This window comes from Anneissia japonica, unplaced genomic scaffold, assembly GCF_011630105.1.
Source record: "Anneissia japonica isolate Jap-2015-1 unplaced genomic scaffold, ASM1163010v1 scaffold287767_len825999_cov190, whole genome shotgun sequence".
NCBI lineage: Eukaryota > Metazoa > Echinodermata > Crinoidea > Comatulida > Comatulidae > Anneissia > Anneissia japonica.
The window spans coordinates 137404-160782 of NW_022707033.1; the positions used below are offsets into that span (position 1 = coordinate 137404).

A 23379-nucleotide genomic window follows, 5' to 3' on the forward strand; every position below is an offset into this window, starting at 1 on the left:
ATAAGTAGTAGCACATCTAAACACGTCAAAATGTTTGTATTTGTATCAACCATTGGAAATTGCTGTACTGTATTGTTATGTACTGTGTACTAATATTCTTGAATACTGAATTATTCATAATTTGTATCATGTTGATGTAACCATTATAATATATGTGTGTGTCAGCTGTGTACTATTTTCTACTAACTGTAATATATATGACATAGTATGATATACCCCTTTTACACTGCAAGCAAAATTCCGGACGTAACCCGGGATTTTCCAATACCCGGGTTAAAATCTCCTGAGTTGTGGTTAGTGTAGACGTCAAAAAGTCTGTCTCGGGTTGCCAAACATTCCGAGATGGACGTGCTGGACGCATTCAGCGTAGGCCAAACCGGGTGCATTCGGAGTCGCCAGTGTAAACAGCACCGAATTTGATTCCGGAATTAGCCTAGGCCTTACCTTGCGCCTACCGCAGCTGTGATCAGGTAGGCCTAAATTTTATTAACAACGGGCTATGCCTAGACACTTTTCAAATTAATTCCTCTACACACTGGTATAGACTTGATATCAAAACTGCTGATTTAATTCGCATAATTTAAAAACAATCTGCAGGTACATTGCTTCAATATTGACAATAATTGTGGCTTCGTGACGACGAGGAACTTGAGCGAAGTAATGATCACCATTACAACAAAAATTGAGGGCTGTATTTGAACCCGAGTTCGTTGCCGGTGTAAAATAGGAGCATCTCGGGATCAACCCGTACTTTTCTGTTCTGTGTAAATGGGAAATGCACCCGGGATCACTCTGGAATTAACCCGGGTCGATTCTGCCCTTGGCAGTGTAAAAGGGGTATTAGTAACAATATCGTACTACTGCTGCTGATATTGCTGCTGCTTCTTCCACTGCTGTTACTTACCGCTATTGCTACTACTACAATAGAAATGTTTAGGACACAGATTTTATATCTTTTTGTAGAACGCAAAATAAGACACTCAAATTTGCTTCTATGATTTCAAGATTCTTTAATTGCAGTGCAACATCTTTTGACCAATAAACAATAGCGACGTAAGCGAACGTACACAAAACCCCTACGATAAAATATAAATAAAACTCATTAAGTCTCAAGTCTAAACAAAGAATGTATAAGACAAATCAAATGCTTAAACTTACTTAACTAACCAAAATATAAATTATCGTGGTATTAACATAATCATAAAACGGTAAGAAAATATCTTATATCGTAACTGAGTAAATATAAATGTAAGAGTAACATTAAATTACTGTACTCTCCTGACATAGTCAATGATGTTCACATTATTATAGATTATATAACAAATCATAACTAATATAGAGCGAATAATATATATAAAATTAATTAAATGAACTAGTGCTCTGTGTACAGAATACACATATCAATGAACTAAACTAATTAACATTAAAAAAAAAGAAACTTTTAAATAAAGATAACAAGCATAAACAATAAACTCTCATCAGAAGTCAATGACCTTTGACCTCGCTAACGGGCCATGCTGCAATACAGTAGGTTCTATTATGCATATGCATGAGATAGGGTTCCTACCCTGTGGAACAACTCAAGGTCATTCACACATAAACTATAATTAATACTAATAGGTTAGATGTGGATAAGAGACAGCCGCCGGCCCTTGAAAATCCGAGGGACACCGACTGATTTTCGCCTCGGCTCGTACCCATAACCGCAGCCGGTCTCCAAGGTGAATAGCCTCTGTAGGTAAGGGAAGTCGGCAAATTAGATCCGTAACTTCGGGAAAAGGATTGGCTCTAAGGGCTGGGTCGGTCGGGCCGGGGAGTGAAGCGGGACCGGGCGCGTGCCGTGACTGGGCGAGGCCTGCCATCTCGGGATCAACCCGTACTTTTCTGTTCTGTGTAAATGGGAAATGCACCCGGGATCACTCTGGAATTAACCCGGGTCGATTCTGCCCTTGGCAGTGTAAAAGGGGTATTAGTAACAATATCGTACTACTGCTGCTGATATAGCTGCTGCTTCTTCCACTGCTGTTACTTACCGCTATTGCTACTACTACAATAGAAATGTTTAGGACACAGATTTTATATCCTATATTAATATTTCATGTTTATTTATATTATTGGTTTAGCAAAGTAACTTAACAGAGTTTTATAGTATTATCCACAATACCAAGTTTATTCTAAAAAATATCTTTTATATTTATACAAAACTTAGTCTTATTCATAAATATGTATCTTGCCCACATATACTGTTTGGTGGTGATGATGAAATCATCATACCTACTGTATATAAGTAAACCACAGGTATTTTTCACATCGATGTGAGTTTGCATCAGGAAAACTAAGTGCAAGCTTAGTAGTCTAGTGGTTATAGCACCAGGCTAGTTATCTGGAGGTCGTGGGTTAAATTCCGACCCGAATCACTCGGGAATTTTTTTCGCAAGTATTTGGGAACATGCCGAATATTCGGTACACTAACACGTCAGGTATGGTAAAACACCACTCTATTTGTCACATAAAATCTCAAAGAGCTTTAGGTGATGACCACTTAGATGATGGGCTCTTAGCCCATGTCATTTTTGTCAAATGTGTAATAAATAAAAAGTGTACGCCTGCGTATTCCGTGCCGTATTGTCCAAGTGTTTCATGTCACTGACCAGGTGTTGAATACCACCGACCAGGTATTTCATACCACTGGCCTGTTGTCACATATTTCTGGCCATAATTCTGCTCTTGTTAATTACTATGATATTGTGGAATTTGTCAATTCCCTAGCCAACACCTAAGTGTTCTTTCAAGTTGAGGGCTCACTAGCACACAACACTGTCTGAAAGTTGATAGACCCCAGATAACACAGCTCCACTCATGACCTCCACTTGTCATAGATTACCCCCACCATTTGTTCTCTTTGTTTTGTCTGTATGTAGGACATCCTTGGGAGTCAACAACGCACATTTCGTGAGCTTGTACAAGACACAGAACCCGACCCTGTTGTCGGTCATCCCACCCTACCAAATGTAAAGTTGTATTGTACTAGTAGATCGATGTATTTTTTTTTATTCATCCACATTCTTTTTTGTTCACATGAACAAGAGTCATTCACGGAATGAATTTGTGTCATTCACATTTCTCAGATGTTTCTTATGTGCATGTGTATGGTGTTATGTATTAAGCAAACAATAGTATGTAGATCCATGTATGTTTGTAATAGTCGTAAAAAAACTTTGATATTTATTTGGACACAATATAACGATTTATCATTTGAGTTTACATATATATATATATATTCTATCTGTCTCTTATACACATCTAGATGTGTATAAGAGACAGCTATTATGCTAAAATAATCATAGGCTAGATGTTGCATGTATGTTCCATGTATTATGAAGAATAGTATGTGTTGGAGACAAACAATAAAGAAATAGTTGACAATTTGGAGAATAAATACAATTTCTGTTATGAAACACTTTCTGTGTGCATATATATATATATATACATGCATTTAGAAAGTGTTGACGTATTTTGTAACAGAAATTGTATATATTTTCCAGAATAATGTTATGTAGTTCTGTTTTATCTTTAAACCTAATTCATTTATGAATATTCTCAGTCATTGAGGTAAAGTTAATGTTTAAAATTAGATTCTTTCTATTGGACGTCGCAAGTAAGTCAAGTAGAAACTATTTGATTTTAAATACAATAGTTAAAACCTAATATCTATTTCTGTCATTTTATTGTTTTTAGTGAAACCTTTTCTATATATGTACATGTACAGTATTCAGTGGTTGATTGATTAATTGGTAGTTTTCATTCATTTATTATGCATTGTTTTTCAAATTTCTATTTTTAGGTGAAATCTTCATATTCTTTGTGTTATGTTCTCTTTAGCGATGTTAAGGAGTTTTCTTGTCTTCGATATTGTATGGTTTTTTTTCTCCAATCTAAAGTTTGTTGTACTATCATTTCCATCTTTCATTTAGCTTCTCTACTAATCGTGACAATGATCTTTACACAGTTCTTGTGCATGACTTTTAAAGAATGAAATGCTTGTTTTTATTTTTAAAAATTGGGGAATATGTATGCCTCCCCCCACCCCCCAATTTTGACTGTCAAGTTGTTCACTTTTCTTTTTCCTTTTGATCATGCCATTTTAGGAAAACAGGCCTGTTTCTTAAATTTAAAAATTGGCGAAATAAAATATCAATTCAGTTCATAATTGGCCTTCCTTGCAATATATACAACTTAATGTATAAAATATAGGAACACTACTTCAAACAATTTTACTGCCTTTCCTTTCCTTTCCATTTATTTATATAAATCAACAAATCATTGGAACAGTTTCACTTCAATTTTGTTATACCAATTAATGACTCATTTTTGGTTGTGGCCAATTACCTGGTCATTTGTTTGAGAACTGCTGACATATTTGATCCCCTTCACATTAATTTAAATCTTGATTTTTGTCAGATTTTATCACAGATTATATATGTTAATAACAAGTTTGAAAGGTTTTCATCTAATACTGAATTGCGATTTTATTGTTTTTTAATATTTTTTATTTTTTTACCATTTTGTTTTGTGCATTTCAGTATTGTTGAACATCTTTTTGTACAAAATGTGTATGATAAAATTATTATATGTATTCCTAATATTAAAGATTCATTTTTGTGCATGTCATCATAAATGTATTTTTTCGATAAATATATTCTTCTGTATTCTAATTGATAATTTCATTCATGTATCTATTGGATATGATTGTTTTATTAATAATAATAACTAAAAAATAATATATTAAGATTGTATTTTGTTCTCATTTTTTAGAATACACCACAAGTTGATGAAGATGGCTACACTATTCGACCAGACAATACGGATGATATCCTTGTTTAGATCAAACATATACACAACTCCAGTTATAAGAGGGCGCTCTATTGGCGCCGTCATTGCTGGAGACCTCCTTGGGATCCCCCGCTTGCATGTCAGTTCCATGTACGGTGGTGCAAAGTATTAAGAGTAGATTACGATGAAAACAACTTACAGTACGTACTATAATTTTGATATTTAGATTTTGTAGCAGATGATGCATAACAGTCCCTACCGAATTCCCAGCTATGGCGTCTGTAGATGGAGAGTAATCACTGTGATTGGATCGGTCTATAATATTGATTTCTGTTTATGAAAGAATAGTTAATTCTTTATTCGTTATTTTTCTTAATTAATTAAATCACATGGTTTTAAGGCAGAAACTTTTTACTCAGAGTCTGATTCCGATTCTGACTATAATGATAAGCCTCCTCGCAAAATCCATGTTGAAATCAAACCAATCGTGCCAGACGGGAACTCAGGAAACACAGCGGCATCAGTTGATGAAATCAAAGCCTCCTTAGCTGGTAAAAAACTTACCCTATCACCAGCAGTAAGTACTGTCTTGTTATAGCTACCTTTATTGTTTATTAGTAAACAATGTTTCTTCTGCTTATAGATGGTACTGGTAGAGGACTGCATGTATATCTAATTTAGTGGAAAATGTAATAACAGAGTCAGGTTTCATGGACACAAATTCTGTCTCTACCTGTCCACTAATAATCTGTCTAGGTATACCTAAGCTAGTGGAAAAAATTCTCTTCTGTTTTTAATAAATATTAGCTAGATGGCTTCTTTAGCGGTAAACATAATATAGCGCCTCTACCTGTATTTTCCGTTTTTATCTGTCTTGGGAGCTGTCATAGCTATCTATAAACTTACAATGTCTCCAGTTTTTAGTAGTTAATAACTAATTGCATATCATTTTCTCTTACTGCAGATGAGGCGAGACAAGTCAAGTAAGTCAAATTTTTAATTATGTATGTATGGTACTCGTAATTGACAATGGCCTGTCTTATAAGTGAATCTCAAACATCAAGTTTGATTATTAGTTTTTCTTATCATTTTCAATGGTCATTTGTAATAGTCATTTTAATCATCATTTTAACATCATGTGTAACTTACATTTTAATTGTCATTTGAATTGTTCATTTTAATAGTCATCTTAATGGTCATTTTAATCCTGTTTCTCTGAAACTTGCATTGTTTCGATTCAATATAAATACCAGATTCCTTTAGATTTAGTGCTCATTCCCAGTGGTCATCCTTGATCCCAACTGGTCATTTTCAATTGTTATTCCCAAAGGTCATATTTGATTATCCAAGTTGATCATTTTAGTAGTCATTCTCAAAAGTCAATCTCTCTATTTTTTGTAAAATTAGTATTTTTATTGAACTCTATGAATATTTCTAAATACAAAACTTCCAGATGTACTTCGACAAAAGGTAATTTTTTTTTTATCATCCTAGCTGATCATTTTAGTGGTCATTCCCAAAGGTCAATCTATTCATTTGTAAAGTTAATATTTTCGTTTAATTCTATGAATATTCATAAATGCGATCCCAGATCTACTTTGACAAAATACTAGTGACTAAGTCCCCATTACACTGCCATTACCATACTGTAATGGCTTTCTTGATGCTCCTAAACATGCTTAACATCAGACAGTTTATTTCGTGCATTATTTCTAGTTTTACAAATGAACCATTTTGATTTCTGGTTTACACACATGTATGCTGATACCACACAATAACTGCTCAGATATATACTGCAGCTATGTATAAGAGACATATAGGTAACATTTTTAATTATATAATACATAGTTCAAAAGCCATACTGGAAGCACCGTTGACACATGTTATGTGTAATGTAGAAATTTCAAACAATCTTAAATATGTTTTAATCATGGTAAAGTTTAATGTTGTACAACAATTATGTTGTTACCTAACTTAACTAATCTATTTTTTTATTAATTGAAGTAAATTCTATTCATTTTCATCATTTCAGATGGTGACATTAAGCGGCGAACACAGATTGGGAGCAGAAGGTATGTTGCCATTCTTTTTCTTCTTCTTTCCATTTGTAAAAATCATTTATATCTCTCTGCATATGCCTCAAACTAAAGTAACAACTTATTGTGAAAGTTAAAATTCTATTCTAGTCTCACCTCAGATCTTTTCCCTTGCTTTTCCTCCTTAGTTTCAGTTCGACTTACACAGTCAATAAATTTTTCATTGTTCTAATTATTTTCTTTATTATTATTTTTTTTTGTGTGTGTTTTTTTATTTTATTGTTATTATTTGTCTTATTTTTTCTTATTCTTGTTACGATTATTATTATCATTATTAGTATTATTATTATTACCATTTTATTTTTTTTATTGTTGCCCTTTATTATGTATTTATTGTAAAGCGCTAGTGACAACATCCATTTTAACCAGCACTATAGAAATTTTAAAATCTGTCTATCTATGTATTGTAATTAAAGCAAGTGTGTTGCATTAAATGAAGTGATGTCAGCAAGATACATCCCTCACTTATAGTATATTGATGGAAGGCATGTTAAACCAGAAATAATATTTCCCCTGAATTCTGATAGTGCTATTATTCCCTCGATGTAAAGCTCCAGTCACACTATCAAATGTGTGTGATGTGCCCATATATGGGCCCAAATATGGACATATCACAGTTTTTTGTCACATAAATTTTATAGTGTGGATGGACCTTTAGGCTATATGCTCTGACCACACTATCAAATTTTCTGTGACAAATATATCTGTGGTTCACCAATATATGGGCATGATGATGTCATATTACATCCAAATATGGACATATCACAGTTTTTTGTCACATAAATTTTATAGTGTGGATGGACCTTTAGGCTATATGCTCTGTCCATACTATCAAATTTTCTGTGACAAATATATCTGGTTCACCCATATATGGGCATGATGATGTCATGTCACACATGTGCAAGTCACATGTATAAGTCACTTTTAAGGAACAGTTTGTTCCTCCCCACTGTGGCAGTCATCTTTAGCATCCAGGTATATGCTGGGTCCGACTGTTCAAAGAGGTCTTTGACTGAGTTAGCTTCTTAGCTTTACCAGGTCACAATGAAGAGGATGAAGGTAGTGTGTAAAAGAAGAAAAAATAAATAAAACTGGCATGCATTGTTTGGCAGTCTTGAGACAAGCAATGCTCTTTATGTCAACACTTTAAATAATAATAATAAGTCAATTCTTTTATAGCGCATTCCGCAAAAAGCCTCAATGTGCTTTACAACAAACCATAAGCAATAAATAGATTCAACTTAAACTACTTAAACTAAAAACAGTTCCGAAATGTATGAGCATTATTGGCATAGTTGTCCTGAACAGGACTCCACCCTCTGATCTCAAAATGTCGCTGTCACACCCAGGTGCATGCAGGTAATCTATTAGGCAGTTTGCTGGGCTCTGGTAGCTTCCACCTCAGAATAAGTCCTCGACTCTACCTCTGTGCACTGCAAAAGTCGATGACGTTGTCTTGATTAATGAACAGGAGAGGCCAAGCTCTCGACACCCGACAAATGAAAGCACATCCATCAGCTGTAAAGCCTTACCAGAGAAAAAAATGGAAAGACATATCATGTGAATTCTGCAAATGTTGTTAAAAAGAAGGGTTTTAAGAAGGGTTTTGAAAGACTCAATAGAATCAGCTGATTTGATATAGGAAGACCATGTGATAGTGATGCTGGGTGGGTGGCCCTACCATGTTGGAAAAATGTTAGTCGCCTTACAATGACACTAATCAAACCATTATAGGCCAGTATATATATGCTATAGAAATTCAATAAAAACTTATTTTTCTACTTGCAGCTCTAATAACAGTACGAAAAGCAACAGTGACCTTATGGCCTTTGACCCATTAAGCACATCACCTGGCGGTTCAAGTTTGATGTCTCACCATAGCGACACCATAAGTGGTACCTCTCCAACTTCTAGTGAAAGTAAGTTAAAACAAGTTTACCAATTATTGTCTTTAGGTCAATATAAAAGTGTAATATTTTTAGATAAAAATAAAATTGATATTAAAGTTAAAAGCAAAACTTTTTATATTTTTATGGTACTCCAATTTGTTTCTGTTTTGTTTGTGTATGAAAGTTCCGTTTACAACTTTGTGATCTTTTATGTATTTACTGAATTGAAGTAATTGTTGCATTGAGAGTTTGTGTTATATACGTCCATGCTTGATTGAATGTCTGAATATACCATAGTTTTTGTCTGCCTGTCAGTGAGTAGATTCTCTAACACCATGTAGGTAAATAAATACAACTACACTACTTGATGCCACTGGCAGTCCGCCTCCAGCTCAGTCTATTAGCATTGATAATAAATCAATACATGTAATAATAATAGTAATAATAATAATAATGAATTATTTAATTATAATTATGCAACTATTAGTTTTCTTGTAAATGTAATTTTTGAAATTTTTTAAGGCAAGTTAGATTAATTTTTTGTAATACTGTAATATTCTTGTAAATATGATTTTTCAGTAAAACTTTTGGTTGACTGCTGTGTTGCTATTTTTTTAGCTGATCTGTGTTGTGTCATTCTCATACGGAGAGTGTTTTTTGTTTCTCCGACATATTGTTTGCCACAAATATTACAATATATGAGATAAATGACATTTTTGGTGTCCAATCCATGTATATATATATATATATATATAGAGAGAGAGAGAGAGAGAGAGAGAGAGAGATGAGAACTTTAAACCAGATACATTTAGATATCTTTTCTTTGATGTATATTAAAGATTCATTTATATGTAGATTATTCTATATATAGAGTACTACACTGTTATGCCACGATACCTTGTGATACTACTCCGTTGCTATCAGCGACTCAAAATGCATTCAACGGAATCCATTTTCTCCATTGACAAACCATTGATCCAAATTTATAACCTAATTATTAAGATGTATCTTGATTTTTCTCTGTAAACTTTAATTGATGATTAAATGTGTGTTCAATAACTAATATAATGTGAGCTTTTGTGTTTTTAGTACATTTTGATGGTAAATTATTAGGTTTTAAAATGCCTATTCCAGAAAGTCTATTCTAAACCATTAAGATTGTGAAGTCATTCAGGTGTAGTGAACGGTAACCAACATCTGGTTGACAACAAGGGCGCAACCTGGTGTTGTGACGACACAACTGTTGTACTCTATACTATGTAATAAATCTTTCAAGAATCTCATTAGATTTAGTTGATTGATGATTGATTGATGATTTTGTTGATACAGTGATTTATTTGTTGGCTAAATAATTATTAAATCATTGATTGATTGATTTGAGTGAATTTGATAGATAGAGTAGTAGAATAGTTGTTTGATTGTTTGATTGATTAATTAATTGATTGATTGATTTTCACACATCACAATTATTGCAATGCTCATAGAAATACTTACTTTTAGTTTAATCTTCATGCTTTTAGTTCAGGCTCTCAATTTCCTTAACACACAATATTTTAACATAAACATTTTTTTATGACTTTGGTCATTGAGACAATTATTTGATAATGTTTGCTTTGGTCAGCATTGTCAGCTTTAATGATGTTCCCAATAAATGTTGAAGCTTAGCAAAGTTAATGTTATGAGGTGTGATATTTCTCAACATAGGCAATACTTTACATAAAATGCAGATAGTTTCAGAATTTATTTTATGCATGCATTTTATTTCCAATTTGTTTGGGGGATTCAAATCAGAACAGTTCGCTTTATTCTTTATTGTTTACTCTTTTTATGTAGACACTTATTGTCTTTTTATTTTATTTATTTATATACATTTTTTTATTGTTTTTACTGATGACACCACATACTACTAAATAGTATCCCATATTTGATAGTAGATCGAACGGCAGTCACGCCATCACCTCAACCCGACAAACACACGCACTCCACCATGCATATAATCCAACCACCACCTTTGCCTCAGCGTCATTCAGACAATCGCAATTCACGGAAGTACCCCAATTCCCGTCGATACGGACGATACATTCCTACTTACTCAACTATGCCAACTAAGAGACATACAGCCCACGGTTCACGCCCTCCTGTAGTCCAGAAGATATCAACATTTTCAAGAAGCCTTCAGGATTTGAGTAAGCGTGCACGGCGTATGTGTAAGCTGCTTGTTGTACCGCATGAAAACATACATATCGTGGAATGTAACTAATAACAATGCATAATATACAATTATGCATCAGTGATGTCAAAACATCATGTGACACCTTTCGTTACTGGGCAACACTACCCAAGGCGTACGGCTTAGTACCTCCACAGCCTAGCTACAGTCCACATGGCATTTTATGGCATAACTTTCTATCTTAATAAAATTACAATTTTATTTCTTTATTTTGCCTTGTAAACAATATATTGACAGTTATATCTAGGATCAATACTATGTGCCCTGTTCTTGTGTTTTTATTATGATGTTAATCAAACATTTTTTAAGTTCTAATGCTTTCGTTGAAAAGCTATATAAAACAGGCTAGCTGTGGGAATGCTGAGTCGCTCAGTAACGAAGCGGCACAATGTGTGTTACCATGACGTAATACTCTATACTTTTATTGTAATCACACTTTGTACTGATAATCTAAACTGTGCGAGCAGTTTATCCGACCACCAATGGCTATTTTGGTTGCTCAGAGATTCTCTGTATCGTTATATGTAGATATGTCAATATTGCTAATGCATAATGGTCCTATATTTCTATAGAAGCTTTTTCCTTTGATTTTGATTTGCATATTTGGTGTATTTTTTTAATAGCTTAACTAACAAAGAGGCAAATGCTAATTTTGCATTTTCAAAGAGAAGTCATTAGAAATTATATTGCTGCTAAAAATTAAAGATATTAAGAAATAGATAAATCTATTATAAAATAGGATAGATGTTTTGAAATATGGCATCAGTAATTTGAACACTTCATGTTAGATGGATAACTTAATTTAAGTAATTACTCACTGCAAATACAATCTGTGGTACACTTGGGATCATAAAAGAATAACATTTCTATTCCATATTTTATTAGTTGTGTCTAATTAATTGGTAAAGGTTCTTTGCTTTTTTACACTTCATTATAGCACTACTTAAGTTTATTTTAGCAATGCTTTTTCATAAAAAATTGTAAACAATAATAGCTAGGATGTATTTTCAGGTTTGTAGCAAATTTTTCTGAAGTTTTCATTAGCCATGATATTTTTCAGATGTTCATTTTTTACCTTATTTTTGGTGCAAATAAACAGCCAAAACTTATTGCAGAAATATATAACCTTAAGAATATAATACTTGCGAAGAACAAAATATAATATTTCATGAGAAGAATCATAATAATAACCAATTCGAAAGAACTAGTTATTAGAATATTTTTATATGAGTTTTAAAACAGTTAAAGCTTAAATTTTATAATGTATAATTTATTTAACGTTATGATTTAATTGAATGATTCTCTAATACTTGTATTTGATGGACTAGTGCATTTTGAAATTTTAATTAATAGGTGATAATTATTTATATTGTTTTTAATAATTATTATTACCATTTTTGTGTTCAATAACTGATGTTTGTTCATGTGGAAAGCATAGCCATGGCATAGCAAAGCATCAATCGTCTTTGTTACTAAACAGGCATTTTTTTTTTGTGGTTTATTTTTAGCATGGCTACATTGTGGCATGCCTTTTTCTAACAGATTTTTGACCTGAAGAAATAGACAACAACAAATATGCATATTCTCACACACAATGTCAAAACCAGTTCAGTTAATTTAAAATCCATTGTTTATTTTGATACAGTATTAAATACACTTCCCTTGAGAAATAGTAAAATGGTGGTGTTTTTTTTATGGAATAATTCTTTTCTTTTTTTTCTATTGCAAGATATGTATCTTGGGTATTTGGTTAGATGAAATTTATAACAACATCATTTTTAAATTTTCAAACATTTTAATAATTTAATAAAATTATAAAAAGTATTACAGTATAATAATTATGATAATATAACATGTATTTATAATAACACTATAAATAGTCATTAATTAACATTTGTATTTCACCGATATCCACCATAAAGTGTCCATTATAAAGTTGTTTATGGTTTATTAATGTATATTATTATTTTCATTATTTATTTTATATAGAAGTTTCATAACAACATTGTGGGTCACATTATAAATACTTTAAAACAGAAATATTCCATCTGAATATATTTTTATCCAACTTTTATTTCTATTCTTTTTCATTTAATCTTTTTGAATTAACTTTAATTTCTTTCATGTTAATTATTCCCAAATGCCACTAAGCTCATGCTTCAGCTATTTACAACAATGACCAACTCGTTTATTTCTTTAAACAAAATACCATCATCAAACAAAAGCTGAAATATTCCTTATAGTGGTCATGACTAAACATTCACCTACAACTCCCAAAGCCTACATCTAATACATCAAAATATTATAAACAGAACGACAAACGATCTGAATGGGTGGTGATTATGAGATCTGTGAAATAATCACAAGGTCTGAGCAATCAACCTCATTACTATGCACAAGACTCCTTTCCTAGCTGACACTACCTTGATAAACATTAGCTCTGTTTTAACTATCTGTCATTGTGCATTGGTAGTAAATTCATTCATTGTATTCGCTGCATATTTTCCCCTCCCCCTTTTTATCTCATATCTATCGGTAATCCCTAACCATACAGATTAATGCATTAAAAGACTCGTGGAAAAAGTGATGTATTTTTGGAGACTGTAGCCGGCTTTATATGAATTTGCCAATATCCCTTGAGAGATAGTCGCATACTAATTTATTCTCTGCCTTTATTGTCTCATTTCACAGCAAGCAGTGATATCCTACAGAGTCCACACGGTGTAAATGATATACTGCCTCCAACGCTACCAGCTAAGAGCAGACACAGTATAGGGCCGTCGTTCAACTCCTTACCACCACCACCAACAAGACCGTCTTCTAGGCCTAGAAGTATTCAGGTGCATATGATTCTTTGTTTTTTCTGTGCTATTTTAATTGATCCATTCTTTTTTTAAAACATGATCTTGAGGGTAATCATCAAACAGATTACAGTATTACCATAGACTTAAATACAATAAAGATGCTTAATTAATTAATAACTACTAATAATATAATTACACGTTGTTAATAATGATAATTTGAAACATAATAATGATGAGAATATGATAGTGATATGGAGGGGAATTACTATCTGAAAAATTACATGTTTTTATTCGAATTTGTAATTGTTTACATTTATAACAAAATTACTTATAACATTTTCAGTCTCCCAGCCCAGCATTCAATGAACCACCACCATTACCTTTACCACGTCAAGACAGCTCGTCCTCATTAACAGGCTTGGGAACATTCAATTCATCACCTGCTATCGGCACCTCACGTGGGCCTAGCCCTCTGACACTAGGCATGTCGGACACTATACCAATAGCAGCAGCCTTTATTGAAACCGTTAATGCATATTTCAAGGGAATAGATCAATCCAAGTAAGTTGTATCGGTGATTAGTTCATTGTTAGAGGTCATTCATTATTTTCATCATTTTCAAGAGGGTAAAATGTACTTTCAAGGGGGTAAAATAAGTACTTTTTTCGATGACCCACTCCCCCTCAAAGAGTAAACAATAAAATGATAATTTTTGTCCTTTTGAGATCATCCTTTTATCTTTTTCATAATATACTATATAAGTCTACACTCTCAATCCCCACTTTTGTACTCTTGCAAAAAAGATCAAAATAATGGATAATTTCTAAATCATGTGAAGTGTGAGATAAAAATATAATTGAATAATTTGTGTATACATTTAATCATACAATAATGATTGATTGATTGATTACTATGAAGTAATGTTGGCATCAGAATCATCCTTTTCTATTGTAATTCACCTAATTTACATTATAATATCAATATGATAAGAATTAGCAAAAGCAATTAGGTAATACATTCTGTGAAAAGTCCAAAAAATGTTTTTGCTTATGAAAATTATATTGATGGTTAGTACCATAATTTTCTTAAGGGATTTGCTCAAACTTGATTATATTAATAACAATAGGGTAGATAATGTTGAGGATGATGATATTGTGGTGGGGATGATTAATGTTGATCCTTATCACCCAAATTTGAATATAATTTTATATTTCAACAATTGTGTACATTAAAAGTTTTTAGTTTCATAATAAATCATTTGCATGTTTTAACAACTAATTGACATATTTTTGTGACAATTATTTTTTAATATTTATTTTTTGCAGGTGTATGGTTAAAATCACAGGTGATATGATGCTGTCGTTTCCTGCTGGTGTCATCCATGTGTTCACCAGTAACCCGAATCCGCCGGTTCTCTCTTTCATCATCAGAAATTTTAACAAACTGGAGCAAGTTTTGCCAAACAAACAGCTTGTTAGTCAGTGAGTGAAACATATTTAGAAATAGTTCATTAATATCTATATCATTGCTATATGAATAATTCATGAGACCTAATTGTTCTTTGTGAATTTCTACTCAGATTCTACTCATTTTTGTCAAATTAAACTTACGGAAAAATAACGATATGTTGTGACGGAAAAATAACGATATTCTGTGATGAGATCTGGAAAAACCCCTTAAAAGTTCAATTGAAAAAACCAAATATATACTGTATCCTACACAACACAATAAATATATGATTTAATTATGAAAATGGATATTAATGGTTTGTACCATTACCTCTGCAGGGATGTTGCACAAAGTTCTGAGAATCTTCAAGTGTATTCATTCAACATGACGGCGCTTGTGTCTTTACTACGGAGTCAAGCAGAGAAGAACACACAAGCTTCCTATTTCAATGTAGACATTCTAAAATACCAGGTGAAAATCGCAATAATTTACTTCATTAGATTAAAGCTGTTGGACAGTAGCGAATCTGCCTGCAACATCCGTAGAAGCTAGTGGGGTACAAAAGCAAAGCCCTAGTAGAGGCACTTAAAAATCTAGGGAATTTTTGACCATTTTAAGCTGTACCAAACAAGAAAAAGAATAGAATGGCCAACACGGTAGTGCTTTCCTGTCCAACAAAGTTTTATAAAACGCATAGAGAAATCTAGCAGATACACTACAGGGGTGGATCCATAGAAAAATCTGGGTAGAGGCGATGCGAAGTGCGTAGCACCGAGTGGGGGTTGGGGGTGGCTGGTAGAGGTGGTGTTTGAGATTTTTGTTTAGAAATGTTTTACCTTAGACATTAGTACATGGAATTTATATCGAAAATTAGCTTGTTTTGGAGTAGGCCTATTGGTACCACGTACCCCTCTTTCTCCTTTGCTTTTCTTTCTTTTGTCTATTCTTTTTTCTCCAGTCAAATGGCTCCCCCCTTTCCCAAGATCCGCCCCTGCACTATATTAATTTATTAATTTTTACTATATTACAATATAGTAATTATTATTTCTCATCTCATTCAAATTTCAATTTTAGGTGCGGGCACAACCAGACGCTCAGTCCACACCCTTACAACTGTGCAGTTACTGGAAGTGTGAGTCCAACACCACAGACCTACGCGTAGACTATGTGTACAACCCAAGTGCCCTCCAGCCTGCCATACCGTTAACAAACGTGTCCTTACTTGTCCCTGTTGATGGCGGTGTTTCTGTTATGCATTCCAAACCTCATGCAACATGGTAAATACTGTACAAGAATTTCTACATTTATAAAATATTGAGTAGGAAAGAGGGAGGTACTGAAATCTGAGCTACAAGAAGAAAACATTCAAATGTAAAAATTTATTTTATGGCATTCATAATGAAAACAATTTTAATAGCAACTCTTTAGCCCCTCTATAATATTAATGGATTTATTTATTTATTTGCAAAAGCTCATTGAATATTGTGAAATCCTGTTGAAATTATAAAAATCAAAATCTACAGATAATGTAATCGGCTGGCATACAATGTGTATTGTCATGTATATTTATACATGCTTGTTAACCATTAGTATTTATTGTATGTACAGTTCACCCTTCAATTCGAGACCACCTTTGGGACCTGAAAATTTGGGGTGGTCTTACTAGAGGGTAGGCTTTAGTGTTAGTAGATTGAAGATTGTTCTTTGGTTCTTTAAAAAAGTGGTTTCGATCAGAGGGGTCTCAATTAGAGGGTGCACTGTATAACTATGAAGTGAGTCTATTTATTGAATGCTTGGATAAACTAAATAATGCCTTTTTTCTATTTAACTAGAACACCCCCTAAAAAATTAGAAAACCATTCTTGTCATGATGCTAACTACCACATATCCATTCTCATTCTTTCCATTTAACAGATGGTATATATAGCTGTGGGACATGAATTCATTACTTTGTGATTTCAACACTTTAACATTGATTTTGATTTATCTCATCTTAGGTCAGCTGAAAACAAGAGAGCCTTATGGAAAATACCAGAGATCTCTCAGAAGTCTGAGGATGGTGGATCTGGCTCCATACGGGCCAAGTTTGAGCTGACCAATGGACCAACTAAGCCGTCCACGTTGGCTGTTAGTTTTGGATGTGACGGTACCACATTGTCCGGTATTGACATAGAGTTAGTGGGAACATCATTTCGCCTTTCACTTGTCAAAAAGAAATTTTCATCAGGTATGTTATTTGTTCAATATAGAGTCATTAAAGTAGACTTAGTAAAATTAACTGCTTCTGGTACAAGCTCACTAAATTTATTGCTGAAATGTGTTATATGAAGCCAACAACACAGAGTAAACATTAGCACATATTTCGAAATCTTGAAGTTGCCTGATTTGCATAATTTAAATTGGTGTCTATTTGTCATTTGAATAAAAATATATAACTATGCAGTCTAACTTTGAAGTGGTACAAATTCCAAAAAAAATTTTTTTTTTTTTAATGAACACAGTCAAGTGCCACATATTTATGAAAATTAGCTTAAATATGCAAATTATTTTGAAAACAACTGGCCTCCAAAGTCGCAACTGGTGTTAACGGTTCTTATTCATTTTACTTCCAGGTAAATATTTATCAGAAAGTTGAAAAGCAGTGATTCCGTTCCAGCAGGTTTCCAATTAACTGTTACAGAAGGTTTCCAGTTTCAATCCTGATTGTCAACCTTTATCAAGAAACTGCCATGATTCGGACCAAGACTCAGATATCTCAAGAACTCACCTTTTATACTTATTGACTATCAGGGATTATTCAATTAAATATAGACAAACACATATTGATTATCACAAATGCCAGGGATGAAATCCAATCAAGATTAAGCAAAATATGTTTGAGGATATGAACCACCAGGAACCCTATGATTTTAATGAATATTTAGAGAGAACAAAAAGATAGAATAGCAGGAAATTTTTGAGATAATTTACTCATGTCTTCATGGATATGGAATTCAAAAAACTGGAATACAGGGTCAGATCTGCAATTTTGCGTTGTATGTCAGTAATAACAACAGCTAGGGGAGCATGTGTCTCCATGGCCTTTTCCCATTTCCCTACTTTTTAGTGGGCCATTTTCTCCTCCCCACATTTTTGGCCTTCCTCTCATGGTTCTCTTCTCCCATCTTATTCTACCTTTGGCTACTCCTTGTTATATAAGGAATGTAAAAAAATAGTTTGGAATACATAAGATACAAAAGTGCTTTAAATAGGATTGTTACTTTGAGCTCAATTTGCCCTTTAATGAAGCCTATATTTAACTTAGTTTGTTAATAAGATTGATAGTTAAAAAAAACCACTTGGATGTAAGCAACTTAACATAAGGATAGTCGTGTTTTTCAACTGAAAGATCTGAAATCCAATCCATGTTTAAAAATGTCAATTTGAACTTGTATGCAAATTTTTAGGTCTGAGCTAATCATAACTTGGCTTACAACACATAGGATGTGTCTACTAACTAGTGCCTCGTGAGACCCAATTTAAATTTAGGTTCAATACAAAAATGTGCAGTGTGTACTTATAACAAAAATTCAGTCAATTTTTGGCTCTGTTATCTTACCCTTCCCCTAACTCCTACCTCCAAATTCCAGTAGCATCTGACCTTCATTCCTGTTGATGTGTGCATCACTGTTGTAAAGGAATTTTTGTAGCATTTTTAAAATACAAGAACTGCTGTAAATATATATATATATATATATTGCTATAGACGGTTGTGGTTCTATAGGCAGATACATAGCTATTCAAAGTCTAGCAATGCCATTACTTGTGTAAACCAATACACATACACATAAATGTACACATTCATTTACATGTGTATATTTGTGTATAAATTATATGTATTCATGCATAGTACTGTATGTTTTATGTGTTAGGAATAATATGAATTTTTTTACAAAGATGTTATATGAGATGTTAGCTTGAGATCTGTAAGTGCCTTTGTGGAGGTTGTAATTATCAACCTGTATGGTGCAGATCGAGATTCTATGAGAGTTATTAATATTCATTATGGTAATTAGCTACCATCTGCTGCATGTACTTGCGCAAACGTCATTTCAAGAATGACACCAAAGTAGTTCTTTGATTCATTTTTTTTTAGAAGAACCATTAGTTAGAATTGAGATGTTGATTAAGTGGGAAGTGCAGTGCCTAACTCTAGGCATTAGGACCCAATTATTTGATAGTAAAGAGGTGAATGCACTTTTACAGATTATCTTATTTTTTATAATGCAGTTATATTCAAGGGACCTACTCTTCTAGGATATTGAAAGCATAAGTAAGCAAATACAGCAGGGCTGTTTGGAGCTTAGAAATTATAAAAAAGTAAGTGGTGGATAAGGCCTATGCTGAACGGAAACAGAGTTGGGATGTGATATATATGTATATCAAAAAGTACAATTAATGTTGTGATTTTTATTTGATTTATGTCCATATGAGTGTATTTCAGTTTTAAAAAACATATTTATGTGGTCACTTTTTGTACTTGTATTATTCCAGAGTTTAATAAATGGGAATGTATGTAAGTTTATTATACAGTAATAAAGAGATAGATGAAATTGATTAATTCACAGACCTTAGTTTTGTGATTTAAAACAAAAATGTGATATACTTGTACATAATATAGCTTAATAGCAAAACAAATGCTCTTTTTTTCTCTCCCTCAACTGCCTCCTAGCAAATGTCACCAATTTTAACTTTGTAACCTATCAATTTATCAGAATATTCTTCCTAATTGTAACACAAGTCACAGTTTTCATTCAACAGTTGTCACTTTGCTGCCAATCACTTGTCACTAAATAATCAATTGTCACTCTGCAATTGTTTATTAGCATTTGTAATTTACCTTTGTAACTTACCAATTGCCTCTTAGCATTTCTAACTTAACAATATTGTCACTGTATTTTGTGATCTGCCTGCTTTATTTGTTGCAATGCAATTGTGATGTGTGTATATAGATATTATATTTGTTGTTGTCTTAGCTTTTTTAATTCATTAATTATGTACAATTCTCTGTTATTTTACAATCTAATATATTCAGATTCTATAAAGTAAATTTTTCTTAGTTAATTTGCGGGGGAAAAAAATAATTGTCGTTCATACATAGCAATTCCATAGGTTGTTAAGGATTTATTCATGTGTTATATATTATGAAATGGACGAGAAACATTTTGTAGCAGAAAGTTGGATATAGAGGAATGAAACCAAAAAGTAACTTCTACAGTACTGTGTTTTAAGACAGAGTTTTATTGAATATCCTTGTTTCTCCATTTCGTAATTCAATAGTATTGTTCTAGTTTTTAGGAAGAATTTTTCCATAGGAAGAAAATATGAATAACAACTGTTGTCAAATCACAATACAAAGCAGTTTGTCAATATTAGGCTTTTTCCACCTCTAACTATTAGATACCTGAAAGGGTGTGACTGTCCTGTATTGAATATATTTAGTCTGCTGATGAATATTCATACATGATAAGGAATACTTGCAAGTGATTGGATGAAGTTGCTGGTGTGACTGTCCTCAATTGAATATATTTAGTCTACTGATGAATATTCATACATGATAAGAAATACATGCAAGTGATTGGATGCGGTTGCATATTGTGTATTAATACTATTTTCAAGGAGGCGGGTATTAATGGGAAGAACAAGTTCTTTCAGTAGAAAGCACTGTATCACTATCAAACATTAACGTTTAGTTTATTAGTTAATTAAATAAGCAGATCTTTATGAATTGAGATTTTTAACTGTATTACTGTTAATTATTTACCCTACTGTATATGTGTATAGGCTATTAAAACAAACGTTTAACTTTGTTCTTAACACAAGGGAAGAATTCCTAGCATGTTCGACCATTCCCTCAGTACCTCATCAGCGTATTGACTGTAACATGGCTGAAGAAAGCCACGCCAATTCAGGGCAAGTTATCTTACAAACATGTGAACCTATTAAAAATAGTAGATTATTGTAAGCTTGTGTCGTACCCAGTCTCATTTGAGTGTTGGATTTTGCACCGGGATGTAGATTGCTTTTTTAACACCTCTTTTAAAGAAACATGGTTCCCTATCCAGGAGGTTGACCTGGGAATTGTCCACATGGGGACCAGATGATTCTTTGTAGGTGCGTTGAGAACAAAAGCCTAGAAAAACTTAATTTTTGTTTTATTTAAATATCAACATATGGCAATTATTCAGATATATAGGCTATTGTGTTAGTTTGTTTCATGTTTCATTGTCTTTTGTTGAGAACATTTTTCTAATAATTCTTTTATTATCTCCAGTCCAACAAAAGTGAGAATTTAGTTCTATATAATGAATATTTGAATAAGATCATATAAGTTTTTGTAACTTCATAATATACCTGTTCTGCTAGGTTTTATTTATACATATTCTCATCAAAATATAGTATTAATACACCCAGAACATTATTAGGGAATAGCACTATTAAGTTATGTAAATAATCGTTTATAAGAGTACAGTATAAAATATATTACAACACTTAACACGGTTGGATATTTTTATGAAACACATTTTATCATATTGTTCTAATGTTTAGAGTTGATTATGGCATTTTTTCTATGGCTATTTTTTCTTGAATTTTCAAATTAATGAGCGATTTAGACTTTCCTTCCAACCTGGTTTAAACACTTAAGTAGGGATACTTAATAACTGAATGATTTGTCATAACATTTTTGACTTATAGAGTAGTGTTAGTTAATGCCAAGATTGGGTGGCTTGAAGATGCTGATTTGTTGATTTATTGATTGCTGAAGTCAGTTTTCAATAACTGATTCTTTGATCCTTGTACATATCAATGTATTTATCGGATATCAAATGTAGGCAAATTTTGATAGAGAGTGTGGTTATCCAATTTATTAGAGATTGATTGATTGATTGATGTAATGAAAAATATGTGAATAATGTTAATTGAGATGAATGTGTATGTAAGGAATGTAATTGAATGATTGAATTGGACATAAATGACATCTCGATGATAAAGATAAATCCTAAATTTTCATAGGTTTATAAATATTGAGTTTTGTATAACAAAAAAAATAGTAATTCAGCCTTTAATATTATGTATGACATGGCATTATCGTGTATGACATGGCAATTATCGTGTATGACTCATGAGTATCTGTTGTTTTTACACAAGCATACAACATTTGCATGTATTATGCAACTGGAGAAACCACAGTTTCTAATGCACAAAGTGTAATGGCAATTTTGGCGTGTATTTGATTTATATGATACTTTGACCTCTCTGGCTGAGCTGTATTTTTTCCTAGCAAATGATTAAAACATATTAGCCTTTGTTGAAATCAACACCACATTGTTTTTCTCATTGATTTCTGTGTGTCATTTGTATGTTTGTTTGTTTTTTGTTTTTTTAATTATATTTCTTAAACAGTTTGCCCTCCAAATAGAGACCATCATTGGGACCTGTAAATGTAGGGTTGGCTTGGGGTTCACTTTCCAATTAGTTTTGTGTTAAAAGATTGAAGACTTTTTTTTACCCCTTGTCATCTGACACCACGACTGAGTTGTCGGATCAAAAATAGAAAATATAATAGTTTGCCCATCCAAATAACGCTATTTTGATTGCTAATCAGTGGCGGCGCCAGCGGAGGGGAAGCGGGGTGGCTTAAGCCCGCCACTGGACAGGTCATGCTCCCCATTGGACAGAGCTTGTCGGGCAGTCAGACCATAACCAATATAAAAATAGGCACACACCAAGCAATACATGTCTGTCACTGTCTGAGAGTGCCATTTCCGGACATCCCAAGGTTCTTATTCTTTAAAAAAAATATCATTTGGGAGGAGAACCCCCCTCATCTCAAACCCTTCTCCCAGCTCAGGACTACGAGCTCAAGTCCACTGTCGGACAACTTAGGGGGCCCCCAGAAAATATATCTTGGAGCCCCCACTGTTGCTAATCCCTAATATTGTGGTCTAAAAACACAATTTGGACCAAACTAAGCCATAAAACTCTCCCTGAGAACTCCAGGGGCAGATTTGGGTGTGGGGGGGGGGGGGGGGGGGGGG

The 23379-nt window shown here is 33.0% G+C and overlaps 1 protein-coding gene across 1 annotated transcript in view; it reads left to right on the top strand.

Annotated features, from left to right (window-relative positions):
- The window catches only part of LOC117106321 (F-BAR domain only protein 2-like), a 56775-nt gene extending 34116 nt beyond the window's left edge, over window positions 1–22659 (top strand). The window contains exons 12-24 of the mRNA XM_033247692.1: window positions 2922–3011; window positions 4816–4870; window positions 5223–5410; window positions 5798–5816; window positions 6866–6905; window positions 8718–8848; window positions 13740–13888; window positions 14196–14413; window positions 15178–15333; window positions 15640–15772; window positions 16376–16578; window positions 17299–17528; window positions 17914–22659. Coding sequence (XP_033103583.1) covers window positions 2922–3011; window positions 4816–4870; window positions 5223–5410; window positions 5798–5816; window positions 6866–6905; window positions 8718–8848; window positions 13740–13888; window positions 14196–14413; window positions 15178–15333; window positions 15640–15772; window positions 16376–16578; window positions 17299–17528; window positions 17914–17936 — 1635 coding nt within the window. The 3' untranslated portion in view covers window positions 17937–22659. The remainder of the gene's footprint in view (window positions 1–2921; window positions 3012–4815; window positions 4871–5222; window positions 5411–5797; window positions 5817–6865; window positions 6906–8717; window positions 8849–13739; window positions 13889–14195; window positions 14414–15177; window positions 15334–15639; window positions 15773–16375; window positions 16579–17298; window positions 17529–17913) is intronic.
- Window positions 22660–23379: the final 720 nt, after the last annotated feature.